This window comes from Mastigoproctus giganteus, chromosome 1, assembly GCF_048544385.1.
Source record: "Mastigoproctus giganteus isolate SK-2022 chromosome 1, ASM4854438v1, whole genome shotgun sequence".
NCBI classification, from domain to species: domain Eukaryota; kingdom Metazoa; phylum Arthropoda; class Arachnida; order Uropygi; family Thelyphonidae; genus Mastigoproctus; species Mastigoproctus giganteus.
The window spans coordinates 249,390,340-249,414,817 of record NC_143575.1 but is presented as its reverse complement, the minus strand read 5'-3'; the positions used below and the strand labels follow the sequence as shown (position 1 = coordinate 249,414,817).

The 24,478-nt window shown below is 37.1% G+C and overlaps 1 protein-coding gene across 2 annotated transcripts in view; it reads right to left on the bottom strand.

Moving 5' to 3' along the window:
• Positions 1-24,478, bottom strand: part of LOC150091743 (triple functional domain protein-like) — a 402,788-nt gene that overhangs the window by 262,300 nt on the left and 116,010 nt on the right. Inside the window, exon 1 of one of the 2 annotated variants that reach the window (XM_090376800.1) lies at positions 18,502-18,552. The exons of the other annotated variant lie outside the window; for it this stretch is intronic. Coding sequence (XP_090232926.1) covers positions 18,502-18,520 — 19 coding nt within the window. The 5' untranslated portion in view covers positions 18,521-18,552. Of the gene's footprint in view, positions 1-18,501; positions 18,553-24,478 lie in introns of those variants that run through there. 2 annotated transcript variants of the gene reach the window in all.

Below are 24,478 nucleotides of genomic sequence, written 5' to 3'. Positions count from 1 at the left end.
ATTGTCCTATACCTTTTTTACTAGATGGCAAAGACACGAGAACAGGATCACAGGACCGCAAGAACTACATGATCATTTCTTTCATTTCTTGTGGTTCTACCTATGCATGGTGGAGTGGGTGGGTCGATAATTTTTCGATTTGTAATTCAAATTTTCGTTCATCATTCATTTCTTCATTGATTTAGGTCATAAACCACTTAATCGTATCTTTGCTGAAATGAACATATTACTCTTCAGAATATTCGGATACTCCTTTAGCATTGGTGAGGTAGCTCCAACTACCAGATAGTAGGTACAGGTATAAAAATGTTAAAGTAGCACTACAGATATGGCAGCAGCCAGTTTTAGTCACAGTAACAAGCTTGTGGAGTTTTGAACAGGTCTGCTTACTGGCTGCTACATAAGGAATAACCTATAGTGCATATTATTTATGGGGGAGTAGAAAAAATATTCCTTCTGCCTGGGTCTACAATCCTCTCGTTGAAGACAGCTGATTTAAATTCTTTCGGATGGAAGAGACATATTTTAAGAATTTAAGAGACATTTTTTAAAAAATATCTCTTCAATGGAAGATATAGTTATCCGATCTTAGATGGAGTGAGTAACGTTCTCTGTTTGAGATATTCCGGGATTCTCAGCCCATATCTGGAGAACGGTTTTATGGCTACAAGAAATGAGAGAAACTAGCGTATCATATAAATTGGCGTGTCAAAACCTAAGTACTCCATGTTCAAACAATCCAAACCAACCAACAAATTGGTTGTTGATTGGGTTGAGACGCAACGTCTCAACAGGTATTTGGAGTTTTTCATTTCTGAAGTTAGCAACTAGACATATATCGTTTCGGCTGTCTTTTAGGGTGTAATTTCTGTGTGGTATACGTTTGCATTGATTCCCCAAGTATCCTGTCCTTGACTTCTAAAAAGTCTTCTTAAGTTTTAAAAATTCAAATGTTTTGCTTCTTTTTTGTCATTTGGCTTCTGTAGATTTTATTCTTTTATTCTGTCATTATCAGAAAACTTGTACAAATGAAACTGTATTCGCCTTATGATTCAAAAAATCGGTAGACTTAAAAAAATGCAAAAAGATAACACAGAATTCGCGGTAACATTAATCAATGCCTGAGTGTAATTGTTGAACGACATAACTTCCAAATGACTTCATCAAGACCTTTCTATATTATTTCAGGCTGCTCAAATAAACCAGTCATTATAAAAGCACATCGCTCTTCCTCAGAAGAAGGGCTTTACTGAAAACAATGGGAACATTGATGCCTGCAGACAAACAAGTACTCATGGGTATTCAGTGACACGATGGCGATCATTATTAGTCCTAACATAGTGTCGCTATACTTATGCGCCAAGCTTTTTAACAAACGATGATTTAAAGATCAGAAACGAATTTTTTCAACTCTTTGGTTTCTAAAGAATACCGACGCCTGTTATACTGCATTCGTTTACTTGACTTTTTTCTTTTTATTTTTTGGACCTAGCATCCAGTAAAACAGGCAATGTGACTAACAATAGTAGCCAGACTCACCGCTAGGTTGATCATTGGATCCCTTAGCAGTTTCAGTATTGACACATGCGCAGTTAATATTAAAACTGTTTTCAAATCTGATGGTTCCTACTATATATAGTGGGGGCCAGAAAGTTAACAGACGATAAAAGCATAATTCGACTGTAATGATCATTAGCCAGTTTGGAGTTAAAAAAAAGTAATGGGAATATTGTTACTTTATATTATACATAACATCTATGGGTTCGATTACTGTCTATACTCTTCCTTATCAAAAGTGATAAAACATGTAGTTCAGAACACATTAATTAATAAATTAATACCGCTTTGGGCCAACTTTTGCTTTATTCACTACGTTGTGGAAAGATTTTCTCTAATTTCTGGTGAACAGGTGATTTTTCACTCTGATATCAAAGCAGTAGTCAGACATTGTAATTATCTGATATTGGATTGAAACTGAAACTCTGTAATGGATACGGTACAATACCGATACTAACACGGACTCTGTAGTGGTCTTTATTTCCTGTTGGTAAGGATTTTTGACCTTTTCAGTAGTTTCTTTAAAGGATCACCTTCGGTCTTACAGTTGCATAGCACGGTATCAATGGCAAGACAAAACATCTCAGGCAAGGGTTGCATGCTTTTGTTTCTCTAGAAAATTTTGGTTTTTCGTCCAAACAGACAAGCAAATGGATCACACAGTATACTGACGCCTCATAGCCTTATTTGCGTTGGCGCTTAACAACACACACACACACACACACACACACACACACACACACACACACACACACACACACACACACACACACACAGATTAAATAGCAGCAGGTGCTCTAAGCTATGCTTTGAATTTTTACTAAATATACACTGAGTGATCACCGAATTATAACCACCCCTACGAAAACTGAATGCGACCCATTGACCGCGTGAGGTATGAGGGTGCGTAGTTAGTCGACCTAAGTAGCATAGACAAGGTGTCAGTGGTTCAGTAGGCAGTAAAATTCCGAATGTGATGGGTAAAAGGAAGGATTTATCGGACTTTGATAAAGAACAGATTGTGGGAGATCGACGAGGTGGTGTCTCGATTTTCCAAACGGCTGAACTGGTGGGGTGTTCGAGAGCCGCTGTTGTTAAAGTGTACCAGGACTGGCGTCAAAATGGTCAAACAATGACCCGACGGCAAAACCGCAAAGGTCAGAGAAAGGTTGTTAGAGGTGAGCGCCTGTTCGCCTGTACGAGTCGTACAGGCGAACAGGCGCAGCACTGTTCAAGAGTTGCCTACCCAATACAACATGGGCTAACCTGGAACAATATCTGGCATGACCATGCGTCGCATGCTCGCACGTATGGGCTATACCAGCAGATGATCCCTATGGCATCCACTCCCAACTAAGGTTCATCGGCGTAAAAGACTCGCCAAGTGGAAAGAGCATGCAAGTTGGACGTTAGAAAACTAGAAGAAGGTGTGCTGGTCCGATGAGTCACGTTATTTACAACACACCGTGGATGGTCGTGTACAGATTTGGTGTCAACAACATGAGGCTCTTCATCCAACACGCATGGTATCAAAAGTGCCGGCCGGTGGAGGCGGTTGTATGATGTGGGGCATGTTTCACTGGCAGGAATTTGGATCCCTGGTGCATGTGACACAACGCATCACTGTTCTCCGCTATCGTCAACTGCTTACTGACTGTGTACACCCCGCTATATTACACTTTTTCCGGAATGGCGATGGTGTCTTCCAAGATGACAATGCGCTGAGCTATCGGACACTTTATGTGCAGGAATGGTTTGAGGAACACAGTTCTGACTTCCAGCATATCGATTGGCCTCCGAACTCCACCGATATCAATCCCATAGAGCCCTTGTTGGACACTATTGAAAGGCATATCAGGCGTCTGAATACATCAATCACCTCTACTGCTAGCCGCATTACACACAGCATGGTTGGTCATACCTCCCGAACGCTTCCGACATCTTGTTGAATCAATGCCGCGTCGGATAGCTGCTGTACTGAGGGCAAAAGGAGGACATACGAAGTATTACGTAGGTGGTCATAATTCAGTGATCACTCAGTGTATATTCAGTCTAGGTTCGATCTTATGAACCGAAACTAAAATGTCATTTTAGTTTCGATCAATGAATGGGTAAACCCAAGTTTTCCAATCCAAAAATTTCGAACAAGAACCAGGGAACGCGAAAGTGATGTTGAATATCGCGTACGACTGGAATGACGTCACCATATTGTATCATCAGCCAACAACAATAAATGTTGCATATACCACTCGTTCTCGACGATTCATTTGCTTCCAGCAGTTCGATGAAAACATCGCCATTTCCTAAATACAGTGTCAATCATCTTACACTACATCGTTAGGTGTCATGTGGCCGACGCTGTGAATAAGTGGGACATATTTTGGCAAAGTCTCCTAACAACGTAGAATGGATGGACTACATCGTGAGGAAAGATACCCTGCTCGCATATCACAAACATTATCAAGTATGCTTTACAAAAACTAACAGTTAGTTTGTATTTCATTGACCTTCTGTTCTTTTGATATACACTGTGTACACTGATATCATCCAGACCATAGAGCGCACACAATATCAATACATATTGCTTACACAGTATGACCCAAAATATACGGACACACTTTCATAAATATTGTGTACTGTGCCAGAAGCCAGCAGGAAATGCGTATTAGCTCAGACATGCCAGTATAGATTTTGCGAGTCTGCATATGCAATAGCAGTACATCAGAAACCATCACGGATCATGGACTGGAATTCAGAGATTTACAACGTGCGATTGTCGTTGGATGCTACATAACTCACCTTTCTGTGTATTCAATTGCAATTGGCATAATACCTCAAGGAATAAAGATCTGGATAACCTCACAAACTCACGGAGCTTGTTCGACAAAGTAAAAAGAGGTCAGTTCGTGCCCTATGCATATATGTCACGAACTAACACCCGTTTTGGAAAATGATGTTGAAAAGTTGGACTGGCCAGGTCAACCCTATTGAACGCCTATGAGAAGAATTGGAGCTTAAGATTAGGCTGAGGCCAAAGCAGCTTTCTTCCTTCCAACAGGCTCTGCCACTGCTTTTCAGAAGGAAAATGAGTTCGAATACCATCAATGACTCAAGGAATTCTTATGGGTGTTTGTCATAACGTGGCTGAGTTAGTCCGTCTCAGGCGAAGGAAACCTGGGGTTTTTCTTCCAGGAAACAACAAATTGACCATAGAACACACGCAATTTGTAGAAATATTATATACGGCAATATGGCCTAAGTTGCTGATGCGCCTAAAACCCTACTACAACAACAGAAGGAGAAATGGATTTTAGAATGGAATCAGGTACTTTTAGTTATATAGTGTAAGAAATGTAATTCTTTTATCTCTGTGGATTTTTTGAATTTTTGCCAACGACACATAATACAGAAGTTTTTAAAATTATCTGTTTTCAACAGCAGACAATTATATGTATATATATAAAAAAAAAGCGGTAGTCTCACACGGTAACGACGTTTCTTCTCTTGGTTGTGGCTGAAATCACTTGAAGGATCCCACTTAGAGCGTGAAATGTAAAAAGGAGGCATAAAATTGCATTTGTTCACACCCACAATCCCTGTTGAAGTAATACGGATGGAGATGAATGAACTGTAAGCAGATGTTTGAAGAGAGAAACTCTCTCGCTCTCCCTGGAAAAAGTCCAAAGGTTTTTCGCATCATTTTTCCTCTTTAGACGTTGACATGGTTGTCAACGGAACAGCCTTCTCAAACTCTGGCGTAGCTGACCCACAAATGACCTATTAAAAGTTTTTCTACCGTCAATAACATCGATAAAAATAGTGCAAGGTCGTATTTTTCACACTTGATGTGTTTTCTGCAAGACGATCACGAGAACACACTTGTTAGACAAACAGACAGCCACCAATTTCCGTTATAAGCAAGTTGTTTATTTTTAAGAATTCTCCAATGACAGGTCTACCAGAATTTATACACCACAGTCGTAGAGTCAGTTTCAAAACCGAGTAACGTTACTTGAAATATAGCCAATTTATTCCAAGGACTACAATTACAGTTTTTATTTATATTTATAAACTGTATTATAATCACTCATCACTGAAATAGGAAAATCTCTATCCCTCTTGAAATGTGTCCTGTATAGCGTTAGAGAGAAGGATTCCATACTAGGCAGACAGTGGACGAATTATTTGTGTAAAATACAGAAAGTCATAGGTAAGCATCGCAATTCAAAAGAATTTGAAGGGGACATGATCGTGGATGCCTGTGTCCTATTTATCATACAGAATAGATGTTCCACTGTGGATAAAAACAAATACAGTATAAGAGATCTTACAAAAAAAAGATGCCTCAGCTTTAATTGTATGTACACTGCCCTACCAAAATATCAAGGAACGTACTCTTAGCTTTATCGGATTCTTTTATTGTTAAGGCGTCGTTTAAAATTATACCACAGATTTTCCATAGGATTCATTACCGAAGACTTCGTAGGCAGTAGTGGATACTGCTGTATTATTACTGTACAATTTACACCACGTGGATTGTGGTTTTATTCACAACGTGGTCAAGTTAGTCGGCTTCAGGTGTTTGCATGTTTTCTTCGGAAATCCGTGATTTTCCTCTAGCAAATAGAACACACGCAATTAGACACAATATACTGATGCCTCAGAGTCTTAGTTGCTTCGGGGTTTCACTCACACACACACATGAAAGCAGTACAGTACTATGCAAGACGGTATAAAATGTAAAGTGTGTTAGCCGTCTAACGATACCAGGAGGGTTCCCCCCATCTCCGTGTTGTGTATTCTGTTCATGGAGCACAGTACTCTGTGGAGGCCAGAGATTTGCTGCTACTCATTGACTGTAGTCAATAATGAGTAGCAGCGCAAATATTAACTCAAAAAATACAGTACAAATTGGCAACAATACATACACTATATGACCAAAGGTATTTGAACACCCCACAGGTAGTAGCAAAAACGCTAATTGTAAAACCTAATATGTAGTATGGCTACCTTTGACCTGACCTGTGTGACATCTTCAATCATGTTGGGAATATGTTATACAAACTTTCGGGAGGTGTCGGCCGGAATTCACTTCCATTCTTCCTGCAAAGCAACTGCTAGAGTCAGTTTGGAAGAAGGCTATTTTGGAGCAGCGTAATTCGACACCCGAACAGACGTTCAGTGGTTGAACTCTGAACACTGGGGCGGTCAGCCCAACTTTTCAATGTCATTATCCACAAACCAGTTCTATACGACCTCGCTTTTCATACCGAGCGGTATAGTAAAAACACTGACAGGGCCAGTTTCGTAGTAGTACTACAGTATAGACAGACAGCGTATAATTGTTCAAAATGTCCTATTTTGACATTTTGGACAATTAGCAAGTAAGTATTTGCTTAAGCAAGTAAGTATTTGGATAATTAGCAAGCATGTAGGTCAAGAACTGCAAGTTTTATTTTTTATTTTTGCGAATATTGTTGAAGTCCAAGGGACTTCAGGAACATTCGCGAAACTTACTTGCAACTCAATCTTAGAAAATGGCCTAGGATATTAAGATCAGAGAACGCACACAATTTGCAGACACATGGGCAAATGAATTAGGTTTCGAGTGGCCCTAATGTAGCACTTTGTTCAATACCCTAGATCAACGTCAGCTGATGTAATCACCAAAAACGTAATGATGCTAAACATCATTTAAACTTCATGGTGCGTCAGCAAACATTCGAATATACTGTAGAACTTGATGGAAAGAGACTAGACGGTCAGAGGAGTGGTACGTAAATCTTTTCAGTTCTCATCGAATATTGTCAATACTTCATTGGTCTGCCCAGAGCCACCACCTTTAAACGCCGTCGAGATGAACAGGAACATCAGTTTCGAGTTAGACCAACACTGCTATTTTGAAGGAGATATAGATCAAAATACTTATTGTTATCAAAAAATTGATAAGGAGTCTAATGCGTCTTTTGACAATATAGTATATGTACTTGTGGATTTGGTGTCGACAAAACCTCTTAAAAAAGCTTAAAAAAAGCTCTTAAACCTCTTAAATCAGTAATATCGAGCCCTCGTGGTTAGCACAATTGCTAGAATCGCTATCCTCTCCACATCAAGTTTAAAAGAACTGAGTTCGAATCCCAGTGACGCGAGGAATTTTTATTGGCCATTTTCACAACGTGACTGAGTTAGTCGGTCTCAGGCGAGGATAGCATGGTTTTTTCTCCAGGAAACTTCCGTTTTCCTTCCAGAAAACAGCAAATCGACCAGAGAATACACGCAATTTAAAAACATATTATATATAGTTCAATATGGTCTAAGTTGCTGATGCGCCTGAAACCCTACAGCAACTAACCAACACATCAGCTAATGCTTTGAAGTATTGCAATAAGTGAAATGTAGCCAGAGTTGAAACATCAAAGTCACGCTATTGCAAGCATAAATATACAGACCTGGCAGTACTGAGGAAAGACTAGACGCAGTAAATATGTCGTGACCTTGATCGCGACAGGCACCAAACAGCTTTTTAGCATCTTGTTACTTCCTTAAATCTATTACGAAGTCAAAATACGTACGTAGATTGTATATACACCACCCAGATCATGGCATGTACTAAATATATATTTGCGGAACAGTTTAACAACATAGATTACTTTCCAAAACAGAGATTCGCCGGGAGGGAAAACATCCATCTCATTACGACTGAAGTAAAATCTAGAATTATATTAAACATAAAAATTTGATCGAGGAGGAAAGAAAACATCTTGACATAACTAACGTTACAACACACAGCATTAAGGAGATCATATGGTATTTGAACTCACGAAGTATGTAGGTGAAGAATAGATTCAGAGCCCAGTCTCACTTCATCTTCGTCTTGTGACATTACATGACGTGAGGATAGATGAGGAACAGAGAAACTGATATTTATGGCTAAGGAATTTATTAATTCGATCATGGCGGTTATGATGATGGATTTTTATCAGCTTCAACAGGGCCAGAGAACAGATTTCGTAGTATGCTTTGGATAAGGTAGTAGTATCAGTCAAGTGCTTAAGAACCAGATTTTTTTTCTGTTCTAGCTAGTACAGTACTTATAGTTCAGCAATGAATCTAAGGGATGTTAATATTTAAACAATTAATTAATTAATTATATTGAGGTGGCCAGGTTTGTCGAATTGTACTGCTATTCCCGTTCTTTAGAAATCTGATCCTAAGTCCTTTCAGAAAAGGTATGTTTTGCACTTTTGGGGGTGGGGGATTACGCCTGTTTATTTCCTGTGGGATTAGGCATGATTATATAGCTAGGCATGATTAGGCGTGACTATATGGCAGTTATAATGGCCACTTGCATAAGTCTCTAGTTTTTGAATTTCAGTCCGAGTTTCTGTGTTATTCTTTGTATGATTGTTTATTATATGATGATATCGAACATTTGCTTGTAGAGACAGGGAAATCATAATTCTACTGTATGAAGCAGTTGTAAGACCGCTCTTGGAATTCCGATGGAGACAGCATCATACTCGGACCCGGGTGAAAAATGCCTAAGGTCTATAAAGCTTTGAGAGGGGACAGAAACAAAATTAATAAATTCCAAATTTCCACTGTTATAAATGATTTCAGAACAATGGACCATACATTCAATCACGGTAAAAGATTTACACTGGATTGTAAAAAAGCATTTTTTTAGCAAGTTAATTACTGGGATAAGTTACAACAGTGGCTTGTAATTGAGGCTGACAATTTGGATAAATTCAAACATCAGCTGGATGAGCTGAAGATATATGATGAGGGGAAACACATAGGTTGTTTATTTTATTTCTGTTATTATTTTTATTGTTTAGCTACATGATAGTACTGTTTCTCCCATTCTGACAGCAATATGACATTGCTATTAGAATAGCAATGAGAAGACTTCAACTTAAGAAAATCAATGTAAGAAACCAAGTTCAACATATTCAGATAGCGGTCGAGGACCTTGTAAGATGTAGATCTTACAAATTAAAATAGAAACATTTGTTTTGCTAAAATAAATCCAGGAAGGGCGATGGAAAGTGAGAATTAGCATTAATGCCCGAGTATTAAGTTAACGATACAGTATAAGTATTAAGATTGGATATTAAGTTTTAATGTAAATAAGATTAAAGTTTGGAAAAATACTGGATTTGGGAATGGACAGTATTAGACGTGTGAATAATAGCGGCTTAAAGGTATACAAGTAATTTAAATAATATAAGAGAGCAAACAGGGACAGCAAGACTAGGTAGAGGGTGCCATTTGAGAACAGGCGTGAAAGGGTTGCTGAGGGCAAGAACAATAGCACCGTGAAACGAGATTACGAAGCGTCTATTTTGATCTAAGCCACCGTTAGGAAGTGAACAGGAAATGAGTGGACGTCCAGTGTTAGTCAAAAGAAAATCAGGACGACTGGATTTTGGAAAAGTTGGCCAGATTTAAAGAGAAAGTGTGAACACAAAACTGGGTGTTTTGGAGGTGACCGGCAACATGAAAGGGCCATACTGCCGTGTGAAAAAAATAAGAAATTTCTAGAGAAGGGTTGCTAGGGAGAGCTGGGGTGAGTTGTTTTAGCAAATAGGAAGGAATGAAAAAATTAAACAATATGGGGATTGGTTTGATTGGAGTCTTTGGGGGAGGCGTTCCAAACTTGAGGGAAAGAGTAAAGTTCGGGGGGAGTAACTGAGCAAGTGGCCATTCTGTATCTGACTTCTTTGTGGTCGAGGGAGTCGTGAGTTGCGGGTTGAAGTAGAGGTAGATTTTTTGGTGGTAAGAGTTCACATCTCGTGGTAGCAGGATGAAGAAGAAAAAGAAAAAAAAAAAAAAAAAAAAACGTGCAAGAAAGAATGCTTGGTCCGGCATCGGAAGGCAGTGATAATGGCCAGTTGTGCAGATAAGTGAGCCAAGACGAGAAGGAAAGTCTGGTCCGGCATCGGAAGGCAGTGTGCCCAAGAAATGGAAGAAAGCATGTCTGCCACGAAGGAAGCCTGAACGCAAGGAAAGTAGAGTAGCGGCCATTCCGGAACGTAAGTCTGTTCCTGTTTTTTTCTTGAATCCTGAACTCAAGCACTCATAACCTAGCTCTGTAAGGAATTGAATGATAGTCCTTTTAAAAAAAGGAACATTCCTGTTGTATTAGGCAAGTTAGTTACTAACGTTGAGATAATTTGTTATGAATGTTAAATTATGAAATAATTTAAGGGTGGCACAGGGATAATGCAAAGAATAAAAAGAAAGTAATAGTATAAAGGAATTAGTAAAGAAATTATATTTATAGGGGTAGTATTGTAAGGATATGTTAACCTATATCATTAAATTAGGCCAGTTGCCAACACAAGATAACATACCAGATGTAAAGAGAAAGAAATTTTATTAATAGAGAAACCTAATGAGTAAAGAGGAATGACTAAGATGATAACTAGAGAGTAATTAAGGTGGAATGAGTGATTTGTAGTAAATATTACTGATGTAAGAGGATACCAGATGTAATAAATTTCATGGGTTATAGAGATATAACAAAATATATAAAAAGTAATAATAGTTGAAATGAGTTTATTAATGTAAGTGATAAAAAATAGTAATCTAAGAGAATGATTGAGTAATCATCGAGGATTCAAATTAAGTAAGATACAACTGATACAAACTGATGTTATTAATTTGTAAATTGAGAATAGCTGATGAGGGAGAGATAGTGTAGTGTACTATTCAAATATATGAAAATTGGTACGCATGTATGTAATTATTTGTTTCTTTTAATGTAAATACTGTATATAATGTTCATTAAAGGTTGTACATTTTTTGTAAATAAATGTCTTTAATGTTCTGCTAATACCCGCTTTACACACCCTAGAATCTAGAATTTTCTGTGAATTGCAGTCAGATTTTGCGTTTGTGGGTGGGATTATAATTTCAGTAGGATGGAAGTCAAAACAGCAACAAAAACATAAGACAGATAATAACATATTATCATTTCATATATTCCCTCCCCCAAAATTGCAAAACAAAATAAACTGAACAAAAACAAGACAAGAATTGCAGTTAAAAAAATTATATATTCCATCCCCTCACAATCTACACATTATGTTGATTCTCTTTTTAGATTCTAAAAGTTCTGAAACACTGGATGCCCCCATAATCAAACGGATGTTGTGTAAGCAATGATTTCTGCTGCAGGATAATTGCTAAACAGTAGGTGGCACGGAAGGCACTAACAACCATCACAGGTACATGTGATTTTTGGAATATCACGACTTTAAAACATCAGCAGAGAAGAACGGAAATTTAGTAGCGACATCGTAGTGAGAAAGCTACTGCTGCTATCCTGAACTGCTTGTTATATGTATTTAAGAAATGGAGAGAGAAGTGCATTACATGTGAAAGCAGTTTCATGTTTCTATTTCCGAATAACAGACACAGTCGCAGAACTTTTCAAACACCCAGAGTTAAAGAGAAAACAAACTGATTATAGAACTATAACAAGTAGTAAAATCTATCAAATCGAGACTTCAACTTTGGGAAAAGCAATGTAAGAAAGCTAGTTCAGCATATTTTTCGGGGTTAAAATTCGAATTTGCAAGGAATCATTCCTTAAGAAATATGCTCATCAACTGAAGCGTCCTAAGTCAGATTTGAGGAAATATCAAGATACAATAAAGAATTTGAAATGCATACATTGCCATTTGTCAATGTCAAGCACAGTGTTTCCAAGATTTTGAAACTGAAGATAATTATTTTATCATGACATTATTTATTATTAGTTAATTATTAGGACGAAGTTATAAAAACAACTTTCAGTTAAATGCAAGAAACAACTTTCACATCATTTGAGCAAAGCTTTTGATACCTTTTCTCATGAAAGGATATTACTGTATATAAATTGGAGCAAACTGAGATTACTAGCCTTCGTGGTTCAAGGGTTCTTCGTAAGAACCTTCACTTCTGTTTCTTATCCTCATTATTAACATTGATGGGAGAGGAAAGTTATCAGAGTCTGCTGATGATTTAAATCTAGGAAAAAATTTGATGCAGTGTAATAGGAGGCTAGGAAAGCACATGGTGTGTCCTGTCTGTGATAGATAGGACATTCATAAGTATCGAAAAGGATGTAAGACATTGTGAGATCGCATTTAGAATATTTCATTCAGGTCTGAAGACCACATTTGAACAAAAACACAAAGACCCTAAGAAAGGGTTCAGAGAAGAGCAACGAGATGAGAGGTGCTAATCGATGCCCATATGAAGAACGGCTTAGAAGGTGTAGACTGCAAAGTTTGTTAATTAGATATCTTAGGGGGTCCCGATACAGGTATATAAAGCCCTGAAAGGAATTAGTTGAATGAACGAGTGAGGTAAACACTCAGTAATCACAGAATTGTGGTAATCTACCTAATGTGTTGCGCCACCGTTCGCTCGGATAACAGTCGCTGTTCGCTTAGGAATTGACTTTACTAGATGTCTACATACAGGGTGATTCACTACCAGTGAGACAAACTTGCAGGAGGTGTAGGGGACACAAAGACGAATCGGAATCACATATCATTGCAGGGTCCGAAATGCCTTCGTCATGCGGTAGAGGACGTTGAACGGGAGGTAGCGTGAACAGCGATCCCGCTGGAAGTCAGCATTTGCGAACCGTTTCTGTTGAAGAAACCAAGTAGCAAAAGTCCTACGGAGTGGATAATCTGCAGGCTCTAATGGTTGGATGCGTTGCAGATGGTATGAACTCATTTGGTTTGTTGACAGTATCCTCCATACAGTGGATTGGGAAATACCCAATCGTTGGCCTATTGCTCGAGTACTCGTACTCGGATTGCCTTCTGCAAGACGTAGGACAATCTCCTCATTGTCTGGCGTCCTCATCGTTCGCTCTCGATTCATGGTAACTCTCGTTAAACAACCAGTCTCACGTAACTTTCTGTGCACATGTGCGAAAATCGTATGATGAGGAGCACGCCTGTGCGGGAAACGTTCCTGGTATAAGCGCAGAGCGGCGCGCCCGTTACAGTTCGCAGCTCCATACGCGAGGTGCATGTCGGCCAGTTCAACGTTTGAATACTCATCCATCCTATTGCCTCGGGAACTGGTTCGCAAATGCTGACTTCCAGCGGGATCGCTGTTCACGCGACCTCCCGTTCAACGTCCTCTACCGCATGACGAAGGCATTTTGGACCCTGCAATGCTATGTGATTCCGATTTGTCTTTGTGCCCCCTACACCTCCTGCAAGTTTGTCGCACTGGTAGTGAATCACCCTGTATGTTCGTAGGAATCTGCAGCCATGCTGCCTGCAAGGCTTTCCACAGTGTCGGAATAGATTACGGTTGCGTGTCCATACGCCTCACTTCTCGTTCTAAAACATTCCACAGGTGTTCAATTAGACTGAGATCAGCAGAATTTGGAGGCCAATCAAGATGGGTGATATCTTTATGTTTCTCGAAAAACTCGTGTACAATGTGAGGCTGATGATAAGGGCTCACATTCTTAGTCTTGGAAGATTCCGTTTCTGTCCGGAAAAAAACTCAACATGACAGAGTGAACATGGTCACCTAAGAACTGCGGTAGATCTCACCAGTGAAACGTTGGTCCATACGCATCAGGGATCGTCGTTATTTCCAACAAAACATGCTCCATATTAAGAAACCACTGCCACCTGCCTGGACAGTGGGCGGCGCATCATGGCCTTAGTTGCCCTTGCGCCATAAAAACCAAAATCAAACCTGGACAGTGGGCACTATGCGTGATAGGTCCATGGACTCGTGTTGCTTGCGCCACGTGCGAAGGCGTCCGTCGGTTGCACCAGGTATTTGGGCTCATCCGACCAGCGCACTCATTTTCAGTCGTCTAGTGTCCAAACAGCGTGTTGTTGACACCACAGCACTCACCGTCGACGATGATCAACGGGGAGAAGTTATCTGAGTCGTTTGCTGTGGAGCCCAACATCTGGTGGGTTCCGCAGCAACAATATCCTATATGATGTTGTGCAACGCAACATCATTTGGGATATTGTTCTTGCATTCTCCATATTGTATTGCTATGTCAACTATCGCACGGTGACTTGCCGTTGAGCCCTTACAGTGTGATGTACCTTTCGATCTCCACGAACATCTCCTTGCGTAATCCTTTAAAGTTTTGTCGGCGGAGGTGGTTTCACCCATTCGACACCATTTTTAGTACACTTTAATCACGGTGGGCTGTGAGCAACCAACAAAACGTGCCGTTTCCATATGGAAGCACGCGATGCACGAGCTTCCACAATCACGCCGTTTTGAAACTCCGTAGTATCTTTACTACACTCAATAACTCTCACTTTAACTTGCAAAACCAGATGCAAATTACCACTGCTCTAGCGTACGAAGCTGTTCGACTTTTTATGTTGCTGTTGTGGTAGGGTTTTAGGAGCATCAGCAACTAACACCACATTTCTCCGCATATATACTGTCTGTAAATTACGTGTGTTGTGTGGTTGATTTTCTGTTTGCTGAACAAAAAATTAGAATTTCCAGGAGGAATAAAAAAAAAAAAAAAAAAAAAAATTACCATGCTGCCCTCGCCTAAGACAGATTAACTTAGCCCCGTTGGGAAAAGGTCCATAAAAATTCTTCACGTCATCGACGGGATTCGAAGTCAGATCTTTTCCATCCGGTATGGGGAAGACGGCAATCCTACCAACTCTGCTACTTTTTATACTGCGAGCTATGTGGCATAGTTCATTAGGGATGGGAGTGGCCATAATTCAGTGATTACTGAGTGTATTTTCACTGGCAGAAGAACTAAGGGGTACAAAAAAAAAAAAAAAAAAATTGTTATGCATCAGAAAGCTGGATATTATGAAGTTTTCTTTCGGGAGGCATGTTCTAGATCATTGAAATGAACTGACTGCCACAGTAGTTGAAGAAAAAAGTTTGGTATAAAGTTGAAAGCAGAATTGGATAGCCACTTTTTGGACAACTGGAAAGTTATGAGTGATAAAGAATTCCCCCCCCCCCTTTTTTTTTTGGATGAAGAAAAAGTCCACCTCCTTGCATCCGTTATAATGCTAATACTGATACATATAATGCAATGCTGAACTGTAATTTTAAATTTTTATGGCTCATAAAATAGCCTTTTACAAGAAATGTAATGCAATAAAAAAAAATTGGAAGCCAGTTTTTGTTGAGTCTGTTACAAAAAACAAAATTCGCTAAGGATGACGAAGTTCGTTGAGAAATAAATTGGAAGTTACTCCTGCAACAACTTTAGTAGATATTCCAGAATTAAATCAAACAGAAAACCATATTAGTGGTTTTAAATTTTTTTACTTTCCTTAGACGCCCCTCAAAAAATTTCTGCTTTCAAAAGAGGTCCACTGGACGAGAGTCGGAATATCCAAGCAAGCTTTGTGCGACTAATTAATTATTAACCATCCAATTAATTTTTATGAATCAATTTTTATCCTAATTATTTTCGACTTAGAATTTGTAGCAAACAGTGAATTAATCACCAGGGGGTAATCACCAAAAAAAAAAAAAAAAAAATTACTAAATATTTAAAATAAAACTACTTCGGGAAATCACCATTACAAGTCCCTTAGGAAATAACAACTGAATATACTTTTGGAATCGATTTTTTTTTTTATTTCACATTAGTTATGTAACAGAAAACCAGAATTACAAAAATAGATATTGAGAATTGAATCAAAAGAGTTTGGAATTTATATTAAAAAATGAAGGTATTAAAAAAATGGATATCTTCAGAGATTTAATTGGTTAGACCTCAAACAGAAAAAAAAAGAGAGTAGAAACTAAAAGAAATTATGCAGTTTTTACTTTATTAACTCATTACATAATCATTGAGGTTACTTTTAGCGTACTAAGTCGATAAAAAAAAATGAAAGGTCACAAAAACATTTAAAAAAGTATAAAGAAAGATTTTCTAAAGAATATCAAGATTCCGTCAAGTTTACCTATAATTTGTTGATAAAAAGAAGAAGCCTAAGATTTTTTTTTTCTTTTAAATGAAAGGAAAAATACTGGTTGGAAAAAAGAGAAAAAAAGCGAATTCCTACGCATAACATCTTAAATTTCCCCACCGTATTCACTATGTTCTCTAATGTAGGGTTTCCTTTGCCGATCTACAGAGGAACGGCTACAGGTTGGTTAAGCGACCCGTATAATGGAATGGAGATCCAGCGTGATTAATTTACAGCATTTTCTTAAAAAAGAAAAAAAAAAAAAAAAAAATTAAAAAAAAATACACTGAGGTCCGAAAGTTAAGTTACAATGATGTTTTATTTATATATATTTAATGCGATTGTGTAAATTTTTATATGAAATACGATGGCCAGAATCTCGGGATATCGCTTTCATAATTTAGCAATAAATCAGAATATGATTTTAAGAAGGGAATATGATTATTATAGGTGGGTAATAAAAGTACGAAATACAATGCACCATAACTAGAAGAACACTAGTTGCTTATATTTCTCCAGTATGTATCGATGAAAACAGTCGAAAGCTTTTAAAATAAAACAATTAGTTCTCAGTGGGGAGAAACTTTTCAAAAGCTTCAAATGAGTGAAATATTTTGAAAATTACCAAGTAACACTGAAGAGGAAGTTCCTTTACTTCCACAAGGAAATACCAAAGAAATTTTCTTTTGTACAAGGTATTTCCTAGTTGAAGAGGAAGAAAGTAGATCACAATCCGTCTTACGACAAACTGGTAAAGACAAAGATTAAAAAATAAACTGAAGTAGTTTATTACTTACTGTTAAAGTTGTTACTGTTAGCATTCACCAAAGACGAGAAGCCATACATAAAATGGTTGTGGTTGGTTAATCGTTAACACATATAAATACGGTTTGTAAGCTAGTCCATCAATTTACACTTGATTAGAACTTTCAAACTTACAAGCAGTACCAGCGTTGTGCATTAAATAAAGCACAAGGAAATAATTAACCGAACTATCATCTGAATTTCAAAAGATTCACTTAAATATTGTAATTATTTAAAACCAACTTGTTTAATACATGAGACGATATAAATATCGATCTTCAGATATAATTAAAGAAACTTTAAATACATAAAAACCGTTTCCGATGATCAAACCTGCATTAGAGTTAATTGCAGAAATGAATAAGAAAATAAAATTTAAATTAAAATTAAAAATAGTTCACATTTGTTTTTTAAAGTTCAAATTAATTCCATCTTTAAAAAGCAAATGTGAAATATTATTTCACAATTATAAAATATACTGTATTATAAGCGTAAATTAGGATTAAATTTAACAGATTAAATGTACATGAACACTACAAACGATCATAAATAGCGTAACCATACCTGCAGACATTTCCTTAGAAGTGTATTTATTATTTTACCTAACAGTACTGCATAACTGTGAAAATTCACCAAAGAAGAAAAAAAACCATACATAAAATGGTTGGTTAAACACAGATATCGATACGATTTGTACGCTAGTCCATTAATTTACACTTGATTAGAACTTTCAAACTTACAGGCAGGACTAGCGTTGGGCATTAAATAAACCACAAGGAAATAATTAACCGAACTATCGTTTGAATTTCAAAAGACACTTAGATATTGTAATTATTTAAAACAAACTTGTTTAATACATGAACCGATATAAATATTGACTTCAGATATTTAAAGAAACTTTAAATTCATAAAAGCCGTTTCGGAGATTCAAACATGCATTAGCGTTAATTGCAGGATTGAATAAGACAAGACAAAAAAAATATATAAATACAAATAAATAAAATAAAATAAATAGTTCACATTTGTTTTTTAAAAGTCAAATAAATTCCGTCTTTAAAAAGCAAATGTGAAATATCTAACCACCATTATAAAATATACTGGATTATAAGCGTAAATTAGGATTAAATTTAACATATTAAATGTACATGAACACTACAAACGATCATAAATAGCGTAATCTTACCTGCAGACATTTCCTTCATTAAAGCGTATTTATTATTTTACCTAACAGTGCTGAAAACTGTGACAATTCAGAAGTAAATTTTACTCACTCTTCCACTCTTCGATGAAGGCAGAAAATGTTTGGCGTTCCGAGACAACCTATTTAGAACGCTACCTCTTTCTGACTAAAAGCGATAATATTCGGGAACTATTCTTCCTAGAATTTTTTTTTTTTTTTTTAACTTCTTGCGGAAGGAAATCATTGTGTCTGCGCTGCGTCGTACGAATCTTTGTACTTGGATGTATATCCGGGATCTTTTCATAGTGATAATTTTTAGATATTATTCAAGAAAAAAAAAAAAAAACTAGTATAGAAATAACACTAAATTTATCTATTTCATATTCTACACGTTACGTAACGATTATTATTTTTCTAGTTTATAGGCATCTTTTTCCTTTGATTTCATTTGATTAGACTGGCTAAATTTCTAGGAAGTAAATCAGAACATGCATTTAAAGTTAGAATTGACCTCTTTTGAAGCATATCAAAATAATAGCAGCAAACGAGTTTCTGGAGATTTATAGGAATGCAGAATATGAGCAACCACCAGGGTTTTAACAGAACATTCACCATAAATGTCCTAAAAATAAATATAAGTCGTGAAGAGAAAAATCTCATTAATTCAAAAAAATGAAACATTTAATGGAAAAATGTTTTTATTATTTTTAACTAAAGTAATTTTAAATACCAGGATATCGCTGTTATAAAATATATTTTAGTACTTTATTAATGTGTAGGATGGGTCTAAAAATAACGGTTAATGTTTTCAGTTAACATTTTTGGGATGGTAATTATTGGATTTTTATCTGTGAGATCACAGATACGTGTAAAAATAAATATTAATTCGTATTTATCATTTTATATCAATTTATTAATAATAGAGTATATTCATAAAAAACTGCTTAATATATTTTAACTAACTATACAACTAAGGAGGAAAAAGACTTGAGTTCGAATCCCGTCAATGACGCAGGAATTTTTATGGACCTTTTTCCGAATGTAGCCGAATTATTCGTCTCAGGCGAGGTAACCATGGTTTTTTCTCCAGGTAACTGAGTAGCAAACAGGCAATTCGACCAAGAACACACACAATTTACAGACATAATATATACGGCCAACATAATATATATACTGCCAATGAAATGTGTATCGATATGCATTGTAGCTAAAGGTTGGAGTATCTTGCATCGTAATATTGTGCTCCACTTTTAAGTTTACAAGGAAAACAGTATATTATTATTTTTATACAAAAGTGGTGTAGTAATAATCATCTGCAACACGAAAAACCATACATATACACATATAATCGATAATAAAAACGACCACATGAACATACAAGATCATCAAGGAAAAATGCGACAGTTTTTAATACCTATATTTTTTGATATATTGTACTGGAACTGGAGATTTTGGTGTCATTAAGCACGTAAGATATCGGAATTTGTTATTCAAGCAGAAACTTTCATCCAAGACTATTTTCAGACATTGATTGAAGTTTCCCAACATCGATTATTTCTATAGATTTTGTCCTTCACGAATTCCTACAAGAATTACTCACAATGATTCAGGTAATTTCCTGAGCTACAAATAATCCTTTCTTGAAAGTGCAATATTTTCAGGCATTCTCAAAGATTTCTTTATGTCAACGCTGCACTTCTTATTGTTTATTATAGCCTAGATTTTAAATTACTTTACTATCCTCGTGCTTATTCGATTAAGTGATGTAAAACGGTGTCTCTCAACCTTAAACACTGGAGGTTTCTTGTTCTTTTGCGAATCGCACACACCCAGCAATAATAAACTCATCAGTAAACTGAAAGATCATTTGAAAATGAAACTATATTGCATTAGGGTACTTGGAGAACATTTTGAGCATCTCCACTAGTTTTTTTATCCTTTGTCTGCAGCAGATTTTTTACTCACTCTAGAAGAATTTTTCAAGACGCTTTTGTTATTTATTTTTAGGTGAAATACCCATGAGACTTTCTTACGTTCAATATATTATTTAATTATGCAAATCTTTCCTAAACAAAATAACATGTGAATAAAATAATTCACTTTAATTTACATCACTTTCGTCAGATCCTTAGAGATGCTGACGTTTGAGGAAAGCTGCCATATCATACAAAGAGAGAGAGAGAGAGAGAGAGAGAGAGAGAGAGAGAGAGAGAGAGAGAGAGAGAGAGAATGCTTTGCTAATGTGGATGACTAATCCCCAAGCTATAATTCCCTGATGAGTACACGACTAGCTGCGATACAGTAAATTGTTTCAGAATCTACCCGCTCCTGCAATCTCTAGAGACGAAGCGAAAGAGATTACGCAATCGTGAATTTTCATTGGATTAGAGACCAAAAAATATAGTAATCCTCACTTTTCTCTTAAACACAGTAGCAAGAAAAAAAATTGAAGCTACTGATGTAGTTCCTTGAAACAAAAACGAACCTATAAGTTAATCAATTACATGTTTTATGTCCTTAGAATGCCAGTGAGCCATAGCATATCAAGCAGACACAGATTTATTGAAGAATAAATTATGGTATTAGGTATTTTGGCTCAGTTTGCCATTGAAACAGGAAAAACTTGAAGTAATTCAGAACAGTGTGCTTGTTTCTGGATTCAATACTAATTTGGGATTCACATGAAAGCTGGATAAGGAAAATGAACTACAATATGAGAATGGGAACATCAATATACAGTATTGCGATACCCTTTTGAGGATTTGCGTTTTTTTGATGATTTGTGATGTTGGTGAGTTACAAATCTGCGAAGACAAGGCTTTTACTTGTAAAATCATATTTTGATAGTCATACTGGTGTTATGCTTGTTAAAAAGCGATTGTATTTAAATGAAGTTCTGTTTATACTTCGGCTCGCCTAGGAGTATACCACTAATTATTTGACAATAATATTATCATATAAGCAGATTTGGAGACCACACCTGAATATTTTGTTCTAGTGTGAAGACTGCATCTGGGAAAAGGACGTAGAATTTCTTGAAAATGTCCAAAGAAGAACGAACAGGCTGGAAAGGAGTTCGAACGGCATGTCCCTAAGAGGAATGATTTCGAAGATGTACAAGGCCCGAACTGGAGGCAAGTAAAATGAACAAGGACATTATACTTTCGCTAGTAGGAGACAGAATGATTAGAAAGCATAAATATAAACTGAAGAGGACTACCAGTAGGCTTGATCTCAGAAAGCATGCCTTTGGACAATGTGTCGATTTACTAAAAATCGAGTTTCCGGGAGAAAAACTTTGCTATTCTCGCCTGAGAACGGCTAACTCACTCAGAGAGTGGAAAAAAAAAAAAAAAAAAAAAAAAAAAAATCACCATAAAAGGTTGATAAAGTCATTCCTCGCGTCACTGATGGGATTCGAACCTTTTTCCAAACGGTGTGGAGAAGACGATGATTAAAACCATTGTGCTACATGCGAAGACTAACAAAAATGGGCAGAAAAATTTATGAAACTATCCAGCAGCCTCTTTTAGGGGCCTCTAGATAGTTTCCAGAGGGCTTCTCTTAATGCAGGGTCTAAGAAGCCTTTCGTTACGCCAAAGCGACAGATAGTAACTACTTAAATCGTTCTTATCCCACACTTATTCTGCTTACTAAATATCTCCAGCAACTGCTGGAGATATCCAGTAAGTGTTTTTATGATTTTTCGAGACATATTTCGAGATCTAAATGTGAAATTTCATGTTCCACTTCTTGTAGTGATTTCCGAATTTAAAGATCACAGTATTTGTATTAGTAAAAAATTTGAATGCTGTTTATAATGAAGAATAAGAATTTTTTTCAGCGGTTTATGGCGAAGAAGATGAATTCTTTTTGAACAGGATTCAGTCTAAAAGAAACATCACGTACTCGCATAATCTCCTGTACCTTGCACAACTGCGTACTAGTTTTTTTTTTTTTTTAATTTTATTTCTTACTATAGGAATACATCGTCCTCCAATATGCACTGGGACACTAAGTGAAAAAAAAACATCTAGTTAACAAAAAAAGAAAATTTTACCAGTGTGTGTCACCCTCGTGGGCTTAATGACATGAGTAATATTTGGGAGATACCTTCTACAAATTTCTGGTATGTGGAGACTGAGTCTTGTTTCACTCCTCCTATAAGTCTGGGGTTAGTTGTCTGTTTGAACTAAGACTTCTTGTTCTGGCTCTCAATTGTATCAAAACACTCCAACGATGTCCAATTGAATTCGGATCTTAACTCGTTGATGAAAATGGCAGTTTTGACATGTTATGTTTTTCAAACTACTACTGTATTCACTGCGTTTAAATATTACAATAATCAGCTTAATTCGTGTGTAATCAATGTTAGCCAATAGATAAATCTAAACCATGAAAAGAGGTCCGTGCCATCACACTACCAGCACTAAACTCTATTGTTGGCACAATAAGATCTGGACGAACCTGTTCTTTGGGTATACACACCACATCCAGATGTATCCGCCGAATGGTTGGACTGGGTGTGATTCGTCGCTTTACATCATGTTGTTGTAATTGGTTTTTAGGAGCATCAGCACCTAAGGCCATATTGCTCCGTGCATACTGCTGTAAATTACGTGTGTTCTGTAGTCGATTTTCTGTTTGCTGGACGAAAAACCCGAGTTTCCGGGAGAGAAAACCATGTTACCCTCGCCTGAGACCGACTAACTCAGCCACGTTGTGAAAAAGTCCCATAAAAAATCTTAATTCTTTACTCGAGTACGGCACTCGTAGTCGGGTGCGTTCCACCCGGTGTAGGGGAAGGTGGCGATCCTATCAACTGTACTACTCAGGAGGGCCTTTACATCATATTCTACCGGTATAGTAAAGTAGAATGCTTTCGTTTTCTTCAGCAGAATAATGTCACGAGCACTGCTTGAAAACCAATACGGCCTACCAGTAACTGTGCGATCAAATTAATGTACTTTATGAAATGTTTTTCTGATGGTTGTTGGTTCTACACCTATCCCAACTTTGCACTTCAGTAAACTCATTAAGGGTGAATTTGCGGTTTGTTCTTATTATCTGTTTCAACTTTCCACATCACATGCAAGTGTAAAGTGTGTTAGTTGTCTGACAGCACCAGGGGTTTCCACCCATCTCCGCGTTCTATTCTTTGTAGGTGTGACACAGAACTCAGTGAAGACCAGAGATTTAAAGGTGTATGGGGAGTGGAATGTTGTGTATAGTTGTATCTCTGACCATTTAGCCGTTGTACCCCTAATGGGACCCAACGTTGTCCACACTTTGCCACGGGGAGACAGGTCAGGCATCCAGTAGATTTTTAATAGTACTCTGGCTGGCTCTGCCACCTAGTTTTCTAAGATTTCAGTGGCTAGGGCCTATATATATATATAAAAACTTTCCCCATGCAGTGGGACTTAACGGTGGTCAATCTAGCTTGAGATAAATGGTGGCGTTAACCTTGTGTGCGTTGTGTTAAACACCAAAGAAACTAAGGCTGTGAGGCGTCACTGCATCATATTTGTAAATTGTGTGTATTCTGTGGCAGATTTCCCTGTTTTCTGGACGAAAATCCCGAGCTTCCAGGAGCGAAAAATCAGGCTGACCTCATCTGAGACTGAATAATTCATGCCGTGTTTTTAAAAAACGCCCATAAAATTTCTTGTCATTGACGGGATTCGAACTTTGGCCTTTTCCACCCGGTGCTATACGGTAGTTATATCCACTGGGCTACCTTCAAGGGACATAGTACCTTCTACCTTCTATTGACATATAATGTTTCTAATAGCAGTTGATTTTGAGTTTGTACTCCTTCCGGTATCTAAAGAAAGGACATCCTCTATGTGACAATCTGCTATATATATATATATATATATATATATATATATATATATATATACAGGCATACCTCGAATAACGAATAGGATGCGTTCCACGAAATTACTTCGTTAAGCGAAACTTCGTTTTCAGAGGT